The sequence below is a fragment of the Monodon monoceros genome, unplaced genomic scaffold (assembly GCF_005190385.1).
Source record: "Monodon monoceros isolate NGI ecotype Baffin Bay Population unplaced genomic scaffold, NGI_Narwhal_1 Super_Scaffold_5, whole genome shotgun sequence".
In the NCBI taxonomy this organism is placed as follows: domain Eukaryota; kingdom Metazoa; phylum Chordata; class Mammalia; order Artiodactyla; family Monodontidae; genus Monodon; species Monodon monoceros.
The window spans coordinates 32,158,236-32,174,738 of record NW_021703782.1 but is presented as its reverse complement, the minus strand read 5'-3'; the positions used below and the strand labels follow the sequence as shown (position 1 = coordinate 32,174,738).

At 43.3% G+C, this 16,503-nt stretch overlaps 1 protein-coding gene across 2 annotated transcripts in view; it reads right to left on the bottom strand.

Annotated features, from left to right (window-relative positions):
- FRMD3 (FERM domain containing 3) overlaps window positions 1–16,154 on the bottom strand; it is a 308,613-nt gene extending 292,459 nt beyond the window's left edge. For both annotated transcript variants that reach the window (XM_029201749.1, XM_029201748.1), the window contains exon 1: window positions 15,804–16,154. In XM_029201749.1, coding sequence (XP_029057582.1) covers window positions 15,804–15,950 — 147 coding nt within the window. In that variant the 5' untranslated portion in view covers window positions 15,951–16,154. The remainder of the gene's footprint in view (window positions 1–15,803) is intronic.
- Between the last annotated feature and the right edge of the window lie 349 nt (window positions 16,155–16,503).

Here is a 16,503-nt window from a genome sequence, read left to right as displayed (position 1 = left end):
CGGGGCGGGGGGACCCAGGGGCCCACCCCCTCGGCCCCCCCCCCCCCGAGGCCGGGGCCCCAAAAGGGAGCAGCAAAAAACAGTGAGGCCCCCAAAACCAAAAAAAAAAAAAAAAAAAAAAAAAAAAAATGCAAAAGTAACAAATGCTTACCAAAAGTACAAATGGTATAGCAGTATGCAGAGGAAAGCAGGAAAGTTTTCTGGTGCTACTCCACACCCTGACTCTCAACTCCTCTCTCCTTCAAGAGTTAACCACCATTAAGAGGCTAACACTGCACTGTTCATTATGACAGCCTCTAGCATATGTAACTACTTAAATTTAGATTTTAATGAACTAAATTAAATAACACTGACAATTCATTTCCTCAGTGACACCAGTCACATTATAAGTGCTCAATCACCATGTGAGGCCAGTGGCTACCAAATTGGACAGCACAGATAAAGAACAGTTTCATCATCACAAAGGTTCTACTGGACAGTGCTGATCTGAAGTGCAGAAGGAGGCCTTTTTCAATTCCTCTCACTTCTGTTCAACACTTATTTCCAGAAACCCCCAAATTACTTCCATCAGGCCCTCTCTGGCTGGGCTGAGGACCACCCTAACAGGTTAAGGGGATGAGTTGCTTTGGAAAAGTCTGTCAATTTCCTGATCTGTAATTAAGAAAGATTCGCTTCATCACTGGGCTCACTGAAGATCACAGGTCATGGAACCATCGCCACCCCAACAGCACATAAAAGTTTAAAACCTCAACTAAGAACTTGAAAACTCCAGTGTTCCCTCAGGGCGGCGCCTGAGATAAAACAGGCGACATGTCTTACCTTTCACTCTGGAAGTGTAGCCAAGCTGACCCTGCAAAACAATGGCGATGGTCATTGAACCACACAAACCTTGCCTCATTGGGGTTGTCCTAATTATTCCCTAGTAAACAGTAGCCAATGCTGTTTTCTAGACTCCAGCTGCCCACTCCACTGTCTGCATAGTCTGAGCAGATAATTGCCAACTCCCCACTGCATGTTATGGACCTCTCTGTTAACATATAACATCAATGCATTTCTCTTAGTTCCTCGCAAACACCATGTCTTTGCCTATGCACAGCCTTCTGCCAGAGGCCCTTCTTTTCCTAACTGTACCCCTTTTCAACACAGTCCCCCAATTTAGTGGCCAAACAATGCCTACTTTTTCTTTAAAACTCATCTAAGTCTTGGATTCTAAGACATCATCTCCTCCAAAAAAACCTCTTCGCTGTCCTTCCCAGGCTGGATTAGGATCCCCAGTGGCTGCTCAAGAATTTCTATATAGGAGACACGTTGAGGGTGAAAAGCTGGTAGAAAGCAGGGAATGGGGTGTGTGACTTCTCTTGAAATCACATTTTATAGCAAGGTACAATTTTTGCTGAGATATTTGCAAGACAAAGAGCAAAGTTCTTAAAGATGCTCTTACTCACATTTAAATGGGAGTAAGAAAATATCAGTGATCCATTTCAAAGAATATCCTTTGGAGGAGTAGTGGCTTTGGAAGACAGTGATTAGAGATTAAAGGAGGGTTACACCTTCCCCCAGTTGATACCTCGGTTTCTCTATGTGCTCCAATAATACCTTAGTGTTCTTCAAACGTAATAGTATCACCTTGAATCTGTCTATGTGTCTGTCTTTTCTACCAGACTGGAAAGGACCATATTCTTACTTATCTTTTTATCTCTGTTACCCAGACTGGTCCTTAAGAGAGATGCTCAGCAAATGTCTGTCGGATGGATGAGTGGAGGAGCGGGTGGCTGGGTTGACAGATGAATGGATGGATCGGTCAGTGGATGGGTGGATGGAAAGGATGGGAGGGGACAATTTTGCCTTCATAAAAAAATCTCCTAAAGGTAAAGATCTTGGATCTCAAATCTCAAAGTCTGTGCCCCCTCTCCATTTCCAATAACATCAAGAACATGTGTCATATTTAACAACTGCTAAGTACATGGATGGAAAAAAAGACTGGCATTTTCCACCCAGTGAGTGTAGTAAAGAAAGTCTGGGGGAAAGAAACAAAGAAATCTTTAGCAATAAATACTGGATTATAGCATTAAAAACCTCCCTTTCTCTAATGGAGGGACAATTTGGAGATAAACCTAAACCACCTTCCTCTCTGTGGCATATGATTAAAATCTGCTTTGTTCTTCTAATTTGCTATATTCTCAAATTACCACACTGCTGCTGGCGCTGCAAACTCAGGCTTCACGGCTGCCCTTGAATTACTGTACAACTTTTCCTCCTTCCTTTCTTTTAATCAGCACTGAACCAAGAAGATGCCATCTACACCTGGTGGAGAAACTATGTCTCCAAATGTGGAGACAAAATGTGTCATTCAAGGTGCCCTGCCCCCCACCGCCATGATCCTTCAGCAGAAATACATCTCCCTTGAGGTTTGGGAACACAAGAGGTGAAGTTACCCTTGACAAGGCTCCAGGTGGTATGAAGTGTTTTTTCCACCCCTGACTTCAGAGATTTTATTACTCTTCTACCTAAGCCTTCAAAACAAAGAGAGCCTGACCAGGATGTAACTAGTGCCTAACCAAAAAACTTTACTTTCATATTTTTCTAGCAGTCTTCTAAATACCATGGCCTGGGATTGCTAAGAATTTGACTTCCTGAGTCAATCTCAAAACTACAAGGTAAATTACCACAGAGGATAGATAGACAATTCTATGACATCATCCTTCCTCTTTTTCTCCTTTGTAATTTTTTGAAAATTACTTTGAAATTTCAAAATACAAGCAACGTATTGCTTGGTACCATGCCAAACATGGAAAGGGAAGATATCTTTCAATTATCTAGCAATGTTAGATGCCAATTCATAATTATCTGATCAATTGATGTCAATTTTCATTTGGAAGTACATTGAGCCATATATTGACTAAAGAAAGTAGAGAAGAACTAAAACTGTGTCCTCAGATGACAGTTCTAAGACATCAACATGCTTTCTTTACCCAGAAATATGGTCAGTGTGAGTTTTTTTCCTTGTGCTATTAACAGTTGTCAGTGGAAAAGAATTACATCATTTAGACTGCCAAGAAAGATTCAAAAACAAAAGAAGCGTAGTATTTAGTATTTAGTAGGAGCAAATCGATAACCCAAGACACCATACCCCACCCTAATTTTGCTAAATAGGCAACTTCAGGCAAATCACACCTCTGATCTCAATTTAATCAACTAGCTAATACAATTTATGAGCATACTACTCAAGGATATCAAGAGGCATATGAGTAGAAAGAAAGGATGCTGCTAAACAAGAACCAATAAATTCCCACCATCATAACACTGTAGATGACACCTACATATGGATGAAGATCACAGAGACTAGCATTATGTTCAGAACAATGGGCAGTCATATGTGTACAGACCAGCCCAAAAAATAACATTGGTTAGTTACATCAAGGAAGAATTATTAGCCAACTTACTGAGTAGGCTTTTGTCCTCTCTTCTATTAATAAAGCTAATTAGTCACTGATTTATTTTAAGATTGCTTAATTTTATTACCAATCCATTAGTAAATGATATTGCACTTGAATTTTCAGTTTGCATATTAAGACCCTGATTCAGTCAATCCTTTCCAGACTAACATTCACCATCAATTGGTGATGTTTAATGTTGCCTTAAAGCAACAAATTATGCTTCTGAGGTGAGAGGTAATAAACCAAACTGTAATCTGTTAATATGCTAATTGCTTCCCCTGCTACAGAATAATCATATTTCAAACCTTAGCATAATAATAGATATATTCAGACAAAGCTCTGTTGTACATCTAAGATCCAGGTCATTATGTTACTAATATTAAATTATTTCGGGCTTCCCTGGTGGCGCAGTGGTTGAGAGTCCGCCTGCCGATGCAGGGGGCACGGGTTCGTGCCCCAGTCCAGGAAGATCCCACATGCCACAGAGCGGCTAGGCCATTGAGCCATGGCCGCTGAGCCTGTGCATCTGGAGCCTGTGCTCTGCAACGGGAGAGGCCACAACAGTGAGAGGCCCGCATACCGCAAAAAAAAAAAAAAAAAACACAAAAATTATTTCTTTGGGGGATTTTACAGAACTTGAATTTATTTTAATCAACATTCACAATAATCTCCTGGAAACTAAATAGAAAACAAAATTTGCCATTGGAGATATCTGAGACATAAATAAATATTTTAAAAAGATAAATTATTGCAGCATAACTTGCCAAGTTGCTCCTCATATGACATGTTGACTTCAATTTTACACCACGTTGATAGGATTTTAAAATGTATTATCTACTTAATGTTCATGACACTGTCTCAAAGGGTAACTTCCCTAGAGTGAAAATCCTATGCTTTGTAACTCAGAGCCTTATAACTGGGAGAGGACTTTTTTTCATCTGTTATTCCAAGCTAGAAAATGAGAATTAAGAGAAGGAAAGTGCTTTTCCACTGAGGACTCTGAGTTGGCTGCCTTTTTTTCTTGCAGAAGAAAATGGAGAAGCTCTCGTTCAGGTGGGAATTACCAGACTAACGGAAAATGATCAAGTGCTCTTGGAAAGAATTCCAGAACTCAAACTCCATTGGTTTGATCTACAAGGATGCCCCAAGCAGAAAGACAAAAATGGAAGACCCATCATAATAGTTTCATTCATACCACATGGTTTCTACCACCACTTGCATGAATACTAAAGACTCTCTTATCTGTGTCTCCATGCCAGATCTCTCTGCTGACTTTCATTCCTTATTTCCAACTGGCTACCAGTAATTCTCCACTCAGATTCCCTACAGGCACCACGAAGTCAACATGCCCAGACTCAACATCTTCTCCCCTAACCTGCTTCTCCTTTATTCTGTCTTCTCAGGGTCAGTTTCACGGGTGTGGGATCCATGCTAAGAAGGATCCCACACCTGGTTTAACGGTCTGTTCTTGTGATCTTGAAATTCTTAATAATTTTTAACAAGGAGTCCCATATTTTCATTTTCCAGTGGGTCCCCAAAATTTGTGGCCAGTACTGGATTGGTATCACCATGACCCCTGTCACTGAAACCAACCACCTGGGACTAATCCCAGATTCTCTCTTCTTTCATTTCTATGTCCAATCACGCTGTTTCATGGCCATGGCTTTACACCAAGCAAGGGCTCATCGTGTTTGGAACGCCTTTTTCCCTTCTTCAAAGAATTGATTTCCACTTGTCCTTTAATTATTAATCAAGATTCATCTACACCAGAGGTACTGATTGATGTCTCAGTCTCATACAGACGCCTCCTCTTGGTCCTCCACCCACATATATCTGTCATTTTGTCCTTGAATCATTATCTTGCTTCTCTGCCTTCCAATGACTGTCAGCCTCTTGATGTCTGATTTTATTTTCTTTTTACCTCTAGTTCCCAGCTCTGTGCTTGGCATGTAGAAGATATTTTTCAAATGTTTACTGAATAAGATTGATGCTATTTCAAACAACTTTACTAATTCACTTTGGAAAAACATGAAGTTAATTCTAAAGGGAGGGAACATTTGTATAGATCAAGCAATCATGTTTTTCAAAAGTGATCCTCTCACTTCCCTCATGCACCTTCAGGGACCAGACAAACAGCTCCAGAGCTTATGTTACACCTCAAATGTATTTTTCACTGTCCTCTGGGGTCACTGTCCCCCGAGGTCACTTCTGAAAGCGAGAACAGCTGGGTCCCCTAAGCCTCTGGGAATTTCCAGGCACTGATGGCTTATACACAATGATTTGTTTGTGCCAAGAAGTTGCCAGAGTTCCTCCACAATGCCACCAGAGTCCAGGATACAGGAAAGCAAGAGTGGGAAGTGTGGCCCAGAGGGACAAGAATTCTCTCATTAATCCTGGGCCCCCATGCGCTCTCACGGACGTCCAACGCTTCATCAGATTGGCCAACACAGGAAATCCTGTTTGAAAAACAATCTCTTGATTTGGCTGGGGCGGGGAGTCAAAAGAAATCGTTTCATCCGCAGCAACAATATCTAATCAGCACTTCAGTCTATCAGTGATAGATACACCTGGATGGATTTCTTTATTCATTCACTCACTCATTCACTGAACCTCTACTGAGGGAAATGTGCCAGGTGAGGTATTATCAAGGGAGACAAGGGCCAAAAAGCCCCACACTCAAGGAAATTAAGAATGTTATTATAGGGTTTCCCTTGTGGCGCAATGGCTGAGAGTCCGCCTGCCGATGCATGGGACACAGGTTCGTGCCCCGGTCCGGGAGGATCCCACATGCCGCGGAGCGGCTGGGCCCGTGAGCCATGGCCGCTGAGCCTGCGCATCCGGAGCCTGTGCTCCGCAACGGGAGAGGCCACAACAGTGAGAGGCCCGCGTACCGCAAAAAAAAAGAATATTATAAAACAGATAAATTTCACTAACGCCTTACTATTCCAAGTGGGGTTCACAGAACAGCAGCATCAGCATCATTTGGAAGCCTATTAGAAATGCAGAATTTCAGGGCACTCCTCAGGACCTCCTGAATCAGAAGGTGCATTTTAACAACAGAACAGAAGATCCACATGAATGTCAGAGACTGAAAAGCATTTATACATCCCTCCCGAGAGTTGAACGCCAACTCTTTTTAGCCTGAATTAAGTTCAAACCTCAGTTGTAAAACCTGCCCTAATGGCTCCTGGTCATAATCCCATTTTTCCCCATCTCCGGACTCCACATTTGGCTCTCTGCTATTTCATGGGAGGGGCAACTTGAATCCTTCCCCACACAAAGTGGGAACTGAGAGAGAACCCTGCTAGCTATTAAATGTCTATCACTCACGCATGTGAATCTCATACTAGATTCTCCGAGGGACAAATTTTGATATTTCTCTTCCTGCCATGTTTTGTTTTTTAACATCTTTATTGCAGTATAATTGCTTTACAATGGTGTGTTAGTTTCTGCTTTATAACAAAGTGAATCAGCTATACATATACATATATCCCCATATCTCCTCCCTCTTGCGGCTCCCTTCCACCCTCCCTATCCCACATTTTTAAGACTTCCCAAAATGCCTACTCAGAAAAAGAAGTAACAACTTAAGAATTCAGTGACTGATGGGCCTGATTCACGAAGTTTACATGTTAATGCACTGTTGCTGTACATTTTCCATAATCAAAAGAGGGGTCTTAAAGTAAGACAAGGCTTTATCTAATTATTAGAGTTGAAAAAAATCGAGATTCAGCTGGAGAGCAAGTGCAATTGGGAAATGCTTACGACAGCAGAGCCTGCCCTTGATCTTCTACTCTTAATATTGCAATGCACACATACACACACACATGCGCACACACAGGTATATCATTCATACTAAGAATTCCAAATATACATATACACATTTTCCATGTATAACTGGGTTTTTTATTTAATTGACATCATTTCAAGTACTTGTAACTTGCAATCTTAGAGGCCCAAGATGCATGGGAGTTCTATTTTGTTTTACTTAGGGTTTTTAAAATTTTTTTCAGGAAGTTCAGTAAATTGATAGCCACCAAAACCAGCAATTCTTGAGCTTTTTGGCCTGAAAACTCCCTTACATTATTGATGATCTATAGAACTTTTGTTTATTTGGGTTGTATATCTCAATATTTGCTGACAATTTTTTAAAATATCCAATCATTGGGCTTCCCTGGTGGCGCAGTGGTTGAGAGTCTGCCTGCTGATGCAGGGGACCCGGGTTCATGCCCCGGTCCGGGGAGATCCCACATGCCGCGGAGCGGCTGGGCCCATGAGCCATGGTCGCTGAGCCTGCACGTCTGGAGCCCGTGCTCCGCAACGGGAGAGGCCACAACAGTGAGAGGCCCGCGTACCGCAAAAAAAAAAAAAAAAATTCCATCATTGATTCATTAAAATAAATAATAAACCCATTGCACATTAACATAAATAGCATACTTTTATGAAAAACAACTTTATCTTACAAAATAAAGACTAATTTAGTGAGAAAAGTAGTGCTTTTTACATTTTTGTAAATATCTTTACTGTCTGGCTCAACAGAAGACAGCTGGATTCTCACATCTGCTTCCATAGTCAATGTGTTGCAATATCACATATCATGCAGCCTCTGGAAAACTCTTTTGTATACTTATGAGAGAATGAGAGTGGAAAAGGCAAATCAACATCTCAACAAGGGTGACAAATACAAAAATAGTTTTTTCAACAAATGGTGCTGGGACAACTGGATATCCACATGCAAAAGAGCCAAGTTCAACCCCTACCTCACACCATATACAAAAATTAATTCAAAATGGATCAGATGGGGACTATTTTTTTAAATATTTATGTACTTATTTGGCTGCGCTGGGTCTTAGTTGCAGCAGGCAGGATCTTCATTGCAAAATGCAGGATCTTCAGTAGCAGCATGCAGGATCTTTAGTTGCAGCATGTGGGATCTTTTTTTTTTTTTTAGTTGTGGCATGCGAACTCTTAGTTGCGCGTGTGGGACCTAGTTCCCTGACCAGGGAAGGAACCTGGGGCCCCTGCATTGGGAGTACACAGTCTTAGCCACTGGACCACCAGGGAAGTCCCAGATAGGGACAATTAGTGGGTACAGTTTCATTTGGGGGATGATGAAAATGTTCTGGAATTAGTTGTACAACTTTGTGAATATACTACATCTACTGAATTTTACACTTTAAAATGGTGAAATTTTATGGTATGTGATCACATATCAATAAAATAATGAATCAAAGACCTAAATATAAGAGCTAAAACTATAAAACTGTTCAAAGAAAACACAGGTATAAATCTCATGACCTTGGTTTAGGCAACAGTTAGTTAGCTATGACACGAAAATCAGAAACAACAAAAGAAAAAATAGATAAAATGGATTTCATCAAAATTTTTAAAATGTTGACACCATCAGAGTAAAAAGACAGCCCTAAGAATGGGAAAAAAATATCTTTAAATCATTTATTAAATAAGGGGTCTGTATCCAGAATATATAAAGAATTATTAGAACTCAATAATAAAAAGACAATTCAATTTTTAAATGGGCAAAGGATCCAAACAGACAGTTCTCCAAAGAAGATATACAAATGGCCAATTAGCACATGAAATGATGCTCAAGTCATTAGCATCAAGGAAATGCAAATCAAAACCACAATAAGATATCACTTCACATCCACTAAGATAGCTATCATCTAATAGATAATAACAAGTGTTAGCAAGACTGTGGAGAAATTGAAACCCTTATACATTGCTGGTGGAAATGTAAAATGGTGCAGCTGCTTGGGGGAACAGTTTGTCAAAGTGTTCAATTCAAACTATTGAACAGAGTTACTAAACATATGACATAGTAATTTCACTCCCAGGTGTATACCGAAAAGAAATGGCAAATTTTATAGGAATATGCACTGCAACATTCTTCATAATAGCCAAAAAGTGGAACCAACCCAAATTTTCATCACCAGATAAATGGATAAACTGTGATCTATCCATACAATAGAATATTATTCAGCAATTAAAAGTGAAGAAATACTGATACATGCTACAACATGGATGAACCTTGCAAACATTATGCTAACTGAAAGAAGCCAGACACAAAAGATCATTGTATGATTTCATTTTTATCAAATGGCCACAAGAGACAAATTTCTGGAGACAGAAATTAGATTAGTGATTGCCTAGGGCTAGGAGGTTTAGGGGGAAAGGGGAGTGTGACTACTAAAGGGCACAGGGTTTCTTTTGAGGATGATGAAAATGTTCCAAAATTGCTTGTGGTAATGGTTGCACAACTCTGTGAAGATCTTAAAAATGTACATTTTAAAATGGGTGAATTTTATGGGATGTAAATTATACCTTGATAAAACTCTTTTACCCAGAAGAGGAAAACAACATCTTATTATTATTTTGAAAATAGTCTGAACCTCATAGACCCCCTGCAAGGATCTCAGGGACTCCCGGGGGTCCCCAGAACACACTTTGAGAATCACTGACCCACACAGACAAAGAATCTAGTATGGTTAACTTCTAGCAGCCCTCCCCCCACCTCCTTCGGAGGAGAAACCTGATTTCTAGGCATTGACCTCTCCCCCATGCAGACCACCACCAGGAAGGAAGCTGATTCCACTCTGATTCCCAGGTTCAGGTTCTGGTCACCTTAAGCTAATCGGCACATTCCCTCCTATTGATTACACTCACTGTTCAGGGTGGGCATGTGACCCAGGAGGTCTGATCAGAATGATTGCAGGACTTTTGCTTGGAATGCTGAGTGGGAAGTAGTTTTTCTCTTCTTCTGGAGGGTGTCCAATGAAAATGTGAGAACTGGAATTACTATAACCATTTCACTATCAGTCTGAGGATAAAGCCTCACAAAAAGGCAGGATAGTCCTTGAATTAGGTCCTTACTTAAATCAGCACTTCTGGATATGTGATCCAGTAAACATCCTTAGTGCTAAAGCCAGTTTGAATTAGAATTTGTTAGCTAAAAGCACTCAGCTGATATATTGTCCAAATGATGTGGAGCTAACAGTACCGCATTCTCCCCACAGTCAATACACTTTGCCTTTGCTTTGAGGACATCACGAGATAAGATCTTAGCAGACCATTGAAATAACATTACTTTTTTTGTCAGAATATACTTAATACAAAGAGCTGGCCCATGTAATCTAGGCCTAAACACGTCAGGGCTAGACCACAGTATCTAGCAAACTGTCTCTCCTACTCCTTTTGTGTCTGAACTTCACTGTACTCTGAATGGCATTCTCAATGAGTTTGATAGAGAAAAGTGTTGGATTGTCCTTACTAGCAGAAAAGGTGTGGCTGTCAGCTGCACCTAGCTTGAATTTCACCAGCAGGATCATCATGGGGCCTGATATTTAGCACATATGTGTGTTTGCATGTGACCATCCAATTCCTGTTCCAGAAGATAAGAAAATCAGGATGCAGTAAACTACTCTCTCTTTTTTTTTCAACTGAATTAATTAGAATAGTATTCTACATTTGGGTGATGTTTTAACATTTGCAACATGCTTTTATAGACATCACTTCAACAACCCAATGGAGACTGGCAACTGAGGGATTATTATGCCCATTTCACAGATTAAAAAACAGGAGGCCCAGTGACTCGCTTAAAGTCTTGCACAATCAAAAAGTAATGGAGTTTGGTCTTAAAGACATTAGATTCCAAGCCAAAGCCTTCCCACTACTTAGGATTAAATCCAATATACCTTCACATAATAGTAAGACAACCATCAATATTTTTTCAGCTCTTACAATGGTCTAGGTACTAAGCGCTCGGCATATATCCCACATTTAATTGTTACAATAAGCCCATGAGGTTGTGCATTATCCCCACTTTACAGATGAGGAAACTGAGACCTAAAGAGGTAAAGTGACTTGCCCAAATCACCTGGCTAGTTAATGGTAGAGCCAGGGTTCAAACCCAGGCAAGTAGCACTCAGGAACATAAGCTCTCAGCCACTTTGCCATACTGCCACTTCAACAAAAGCAGAGATGCCTGCTCTATACAAGATGGCTTGTAGCTGCCCAGAACCCACCAGCTCAGTAAGGACTGAACTGATTTAACAACACCAACTACAAAGGACTATCCAATAATTTTTCTTGTTGTGGAATTTGGTCATACAAAGATTGCCTAAAATAAGCCTGGGCTTACTTAACATCTTATTAAACTTTCCTGACAGTTTTATTGTAACAATAATTGTAACTCAGTTTGACCTATTCTGAAAGACACTACTGCTTGCTTAGCCAACAGCAGTTCCCCAGCCCCCTACTACACACACACAGGCACATGCACACGTACACACACCTCTCCATTGCTTCTGTGATGTCAAAGCCCACCTCCCGGAAGGGTGCAAATACCAAACGTACACGTTTCTATACTCTTTTGCAGCTAAGTCCTGGGTATAGGATCTAATCCTGGCCAATGGGATCTGAAGGGAAGACTGATGGGGGCCTCCAGGAATGGTGTTCCCCCATGATAAAAAGAAATGCAGGAAGAAACACGACCTCTTATATGGTGGATGTATTAGTACTTGACTGACATTCAGAACTACTACAGCCACCTTATAATCAGGACTATAAATGACAAAGGTGACGTGTTGAGGTGGCAGAGTGGAAAGATGGAAAGTACCTAGGTCCACGCAGAGCTGCTGAACAACTCTGAAGCTACCCTACCTCTGGACTTCTCATTAGGTAAGATAATAAGCGTCCTTATTATTTAAGCCACTTTAACTTGGCTACTGTCTTATTTGCAGCCTAAAGCATCCTAAGTCTCAAGTCTCAGGAGGCAGCTGCAGAGAAGAAAGGGCTCTGGATTCTGAGCCAAATGACATGGCTTCCAATCTACTTACTTGCCAGGTGACTCAAGTTGCCTAATATCTCTGAACCTCATTTTCTACACCTATAAAATTGAGATAACACTCAAGAACACAATAATATCAATAAAATGGAGATAACAGGATAGGAATGAAAATCACATGAGATGATGTGTATACAACCACTCTGTCAACAGCAATGTTTTACTCAAAGGTAATCGGTCTAGGTAATAGTTAAACTACAGACTTTTTAAACTGGAGCCATCCATTCTAACCCAACTCCCTTACTTTACAAAATAAGAAACATTGATTCCAAATGTCAAATGACTTACTCAGTGTCACACGACTGGTTGGTAACATAACTAAATCATGTATCTCCTGATTCCCAGTCCAATGCTGTCATGCCACCCTCATGCTGACAGGTAATGAGCTACATTAAATACTGGGCCGGTAGCATTCATTCATTCAACAAGTGTTTACTGAACACAACTACATGCCAGGTTCTGCTCTAGGTACTTCTGACTCCTTGAACAACTACCACAACGAAAGTTCCTAACCTCATGAATTTAACAGCCCAGACAGAAATTATTCAATCTACATCTATAAATAATTATTAAGTGCCTACTGTGTACTAGGCACAGTGCCAGGATTTCTATTCAAATACAAGTACAAATTTCTAGGCAATTCCAATAATAGCAACCATGTTTACCAGGATTTGCTAACAAAGAAATAATGTAAAAAGTCTATATTTTACTCAATAAGAGTCAGTATTAAAAATGGCAAGCTCATTAGAAGGAGTTGTGAATACCCTGCCAGCATCTGAAAACGTGGATGGAATGGGGAAGATGTCTAGGACTCCGCTCTACTTGAAGCAGCAAGACTGAACGAAAGATGTGAGAGCTAAGCCATGTCCTTCCACAGTCTCCAGACTTCAAGGGTTGGCTCAGTTGGAAAAGCCCAATAGGGAACATTTAGCAACTCTTTCCCCTCCCCAGGCCTCTGTCAGATGCCCTAGACTCTCCTTTTGCTCCCTATCTGGTTGGAATTCCTCTTCCACTCTACCTAAACATTCACATGCAAATGACATAATGGGACAGCACCCTAGATCCTATGAAGAGCCACAGCAAATGACTCTTGGCATCTCCTACTGGAACTGGCTATCAGGCTGCTGACACCGAGCCATTACATTGTTTGTTTGAAAGGGTTTTTTTTTTTGTCAATAACCACCCAAATTATATAGTTTGGAAAAGAATATTTAAAAGCTATTGTTTTGCAAAAAAAAAAAAAAAAAATCCATAACTCACATTTTGTGTGGGTTATAGAGGGAAGATCTGTGTAACAATTTACACTCTCTGAACTTTGTGATTCCCTAAAATGGAGGAAAAAGGCAAGCAAGAAAGGAAAGACAGGTGGATTCCCCAGGGCATGTACTGGTGACTCCAAAAGCTTCTTTTTTTAAAAAAAAACAAACATTTTGTCCTCACCCTAAACAAACGGAAAGGTTTTTGTGACCTTATGCTCAGAAGTGTAACATCAATTCCCAGGTTGAAATATTCTAGGAAGGTATAAGGTCCAAAATTATCAAAATAAAATCTTTTGATTCATTTTAATTGGTTAAATGATAATCACCATTTGGGGGCAGATGTGCCTCCAAATAAAACACTTGATTTTCTTAAGCAATGCCAAAATCAACATTTTGGAACATAGCATTTTAATCTCTTTGGCATCAGTTGGGCCATACAAACTCTAACGTTCCAAATTGCTATTAGACTGGCTACAATTTATTGTTTCCCAGAACACCAGGCAATGCATACATGTCCTTTGGGGACTATTTATCTATTCTAAGGAAGACTTCCTCCCCCAAAGGGAAAAAAAACCAGTGGTGTCAACTCCAAGTGGGAAAGGGACAGGGCAGAGAAAGGGCTGAGAGAGCCCAGGAGAACTCAACAGCTCCACTCTCTGCCACTGGTTCCTTCATTATCTACATATTCAATATGGGTTAAAGTTCTTGTATACCCACTTTAGGACTTAAAGCAAAATACACAAACTACTCTCTCTGAATCACAAGACAGTACATGCCAAATGTTTCTGTGCAACCCTGTGGCAACAGAAAAACTGCCTATCTTGCTAATCCTTTTATTATTAAGTTTAGCAGCAATGCTTAGCCCAGAATGAAATCCAAGATCCTCCAGGAAAGTCAGTGGGAGCCTACTTTCCTGGGAGGTCATAGGGCACCACATTCCTCCCTTGAAACTTATCCAGTTGTCAGCTCACAAATTAGTTGTCACTGCCCCATGTCACAAACTCCCACAAGAAAAGAAAAAAAAAGCGGGGGGGGGGGAAGACCATTCATTCATTCATTCATTCATTCTTGGTTAACACAGCCCAGAGGCAGATTCTTGCCCCTGGGAGACGCTGCTTCCATTCATCTCTCACCAGAACGGGGGTAGGGTGCCCAGTATTTTTAAAACAGCTCACTCTGTCCTGGAGCTTCAAGACTCAGGTATGTGAGAAGAGGAAATCAGAGAGATAAATAAGTAAATAGATTTAAAAGTCAGAAGCCAATAGTGCTGAACCCTGACATGACCTTTCCAGGTTGTATGCCCCAAGTGGGTCTTGGGACAGGACACATACCTGCCTACATATACATGCACTGAAAGAACACACACACACACACCCCACTGCAGCTCACACTAGATCTACTGCAAGCCCAAAGGCACTTACTACCCGAGGACGGGGTTGCCAGCAAAGCTGCCTTCACCCAAACAACTGTGGCCTTCTCCAACTTGGACGAGAGCAAATGTCCACCAATATCCCAAAGGGCGCTTTTTCCCGGAACCCAGGTCCTGCAGGGTTCCCTCCCTGCCGGCCTCACAGCCCTTTTCTTTTCTCTGAAACACTCAGATTTCACACGATTCCTTTCGAGGTAGCTCCAGTCCGCGCAGCGCGCGCCCCATCCCTTAAGGCTGGAGCCCGGGGCTGCCTGGCCTCTGCTCAATCCCGGGAAACTTCGCCGCCGCTCTACGCTGAGAAGTAAAGGCCACCGGTAGAGGGGAGGCAGGGAGAGGGAGCAGGTCCCTGGGACTGAGGGCACCTTCGGAGCCCGGGCGCCGGAGAAAGAAATGAGTGAACCCAGGCTGGTGTATGCCTTCTCCACGTGGAGGAAGGGAGGAAGGAAAAAGTGGGCGACATGCAGGTACCCCTCTCGGCTCTCAGAACTCATATATCCCGACGGGGTAGGGAACAGAGGGGTTAGAGTCCCCCAGGAGGCAGCTGCCCTGCGCCCCCAGCCTAGGCGCAGCGAGACTTGAGCGCAGCGTGTAAGCCAGAGGAAGGGGCCCCGGGAACGCAAAGCGCGCGCCTGGTGCCTGCGGGGCACAGTGCCCCCGTCCCTGGGTAGGGCTCCCAGTCTCAGGGGGCGGAGGAAGAGGAATGTGGCTTTCTAGCAGGCCCCCGACTGGGTTCCTCGCCCCTGCCGGCGCACGCCCACCCGCAGAGGCCCCCCAGTCCTGCGCCCGGCGTGTAGTCCACTCCCTCGCCCCAGCACCTGGATGTGGCAGGAGATCTCCGAGTCGTCCAGCAGCCGAATGGTGCATTTCATCTCCTGGCTGAGCGATTTGATGCTGGAGCTCCGAAAGTGGATCATTTTCATGGTCCTCCTGCCTCTCGGCACACAGTGGCAGGAGGCGAACATGCACCGCGGCCCGTGGAAGCGAGCGAGAGGCTCCGGGCCGGCGCGGCGCTCGCCCGCGCGGACACACACACTCGCTCACGCACCGTCCTGGAAACCCGGGCGCGGCTCAGCCCCGGGACAGCAGCGGCGACGGGCGCCTGCGGCCACACACGCCGAGCGGCCGGGGCGCGGCAGGCGGGCCCCTCCCTCTCCTCGCTCCCCTCCCTCCGCTCCCCCGCCTCCGCCCCTCGCGCGCGCTCCTGCGCCTCCCTCCGCCCGGGCTCGCTTGCAGAGGATGCCCCGAGCCCGCGACCCCCGGCTGGCGCGCGACGTACTCACTCCCACTCGCGAGGAGCCGCGGCAGGAGAAGGCGGAGAGAGGGCTAATGCTGGTGGCCGGGGCGCCCCGGCAGTGGCCTGCTCCGCCGCCGCCGCCGCCTCTGCGTCAGGCTGGGCCCGGCAGCCTCCTCCCTCTCCGGCCGCGATCACTCTGGCTCCTGGTCGCGCACGTCCCTGCCCCGGCTCCCCCAGGCGCCCGACAGCGCCCTGCTCTGCTTGGCCCCAGGGACCTGGCG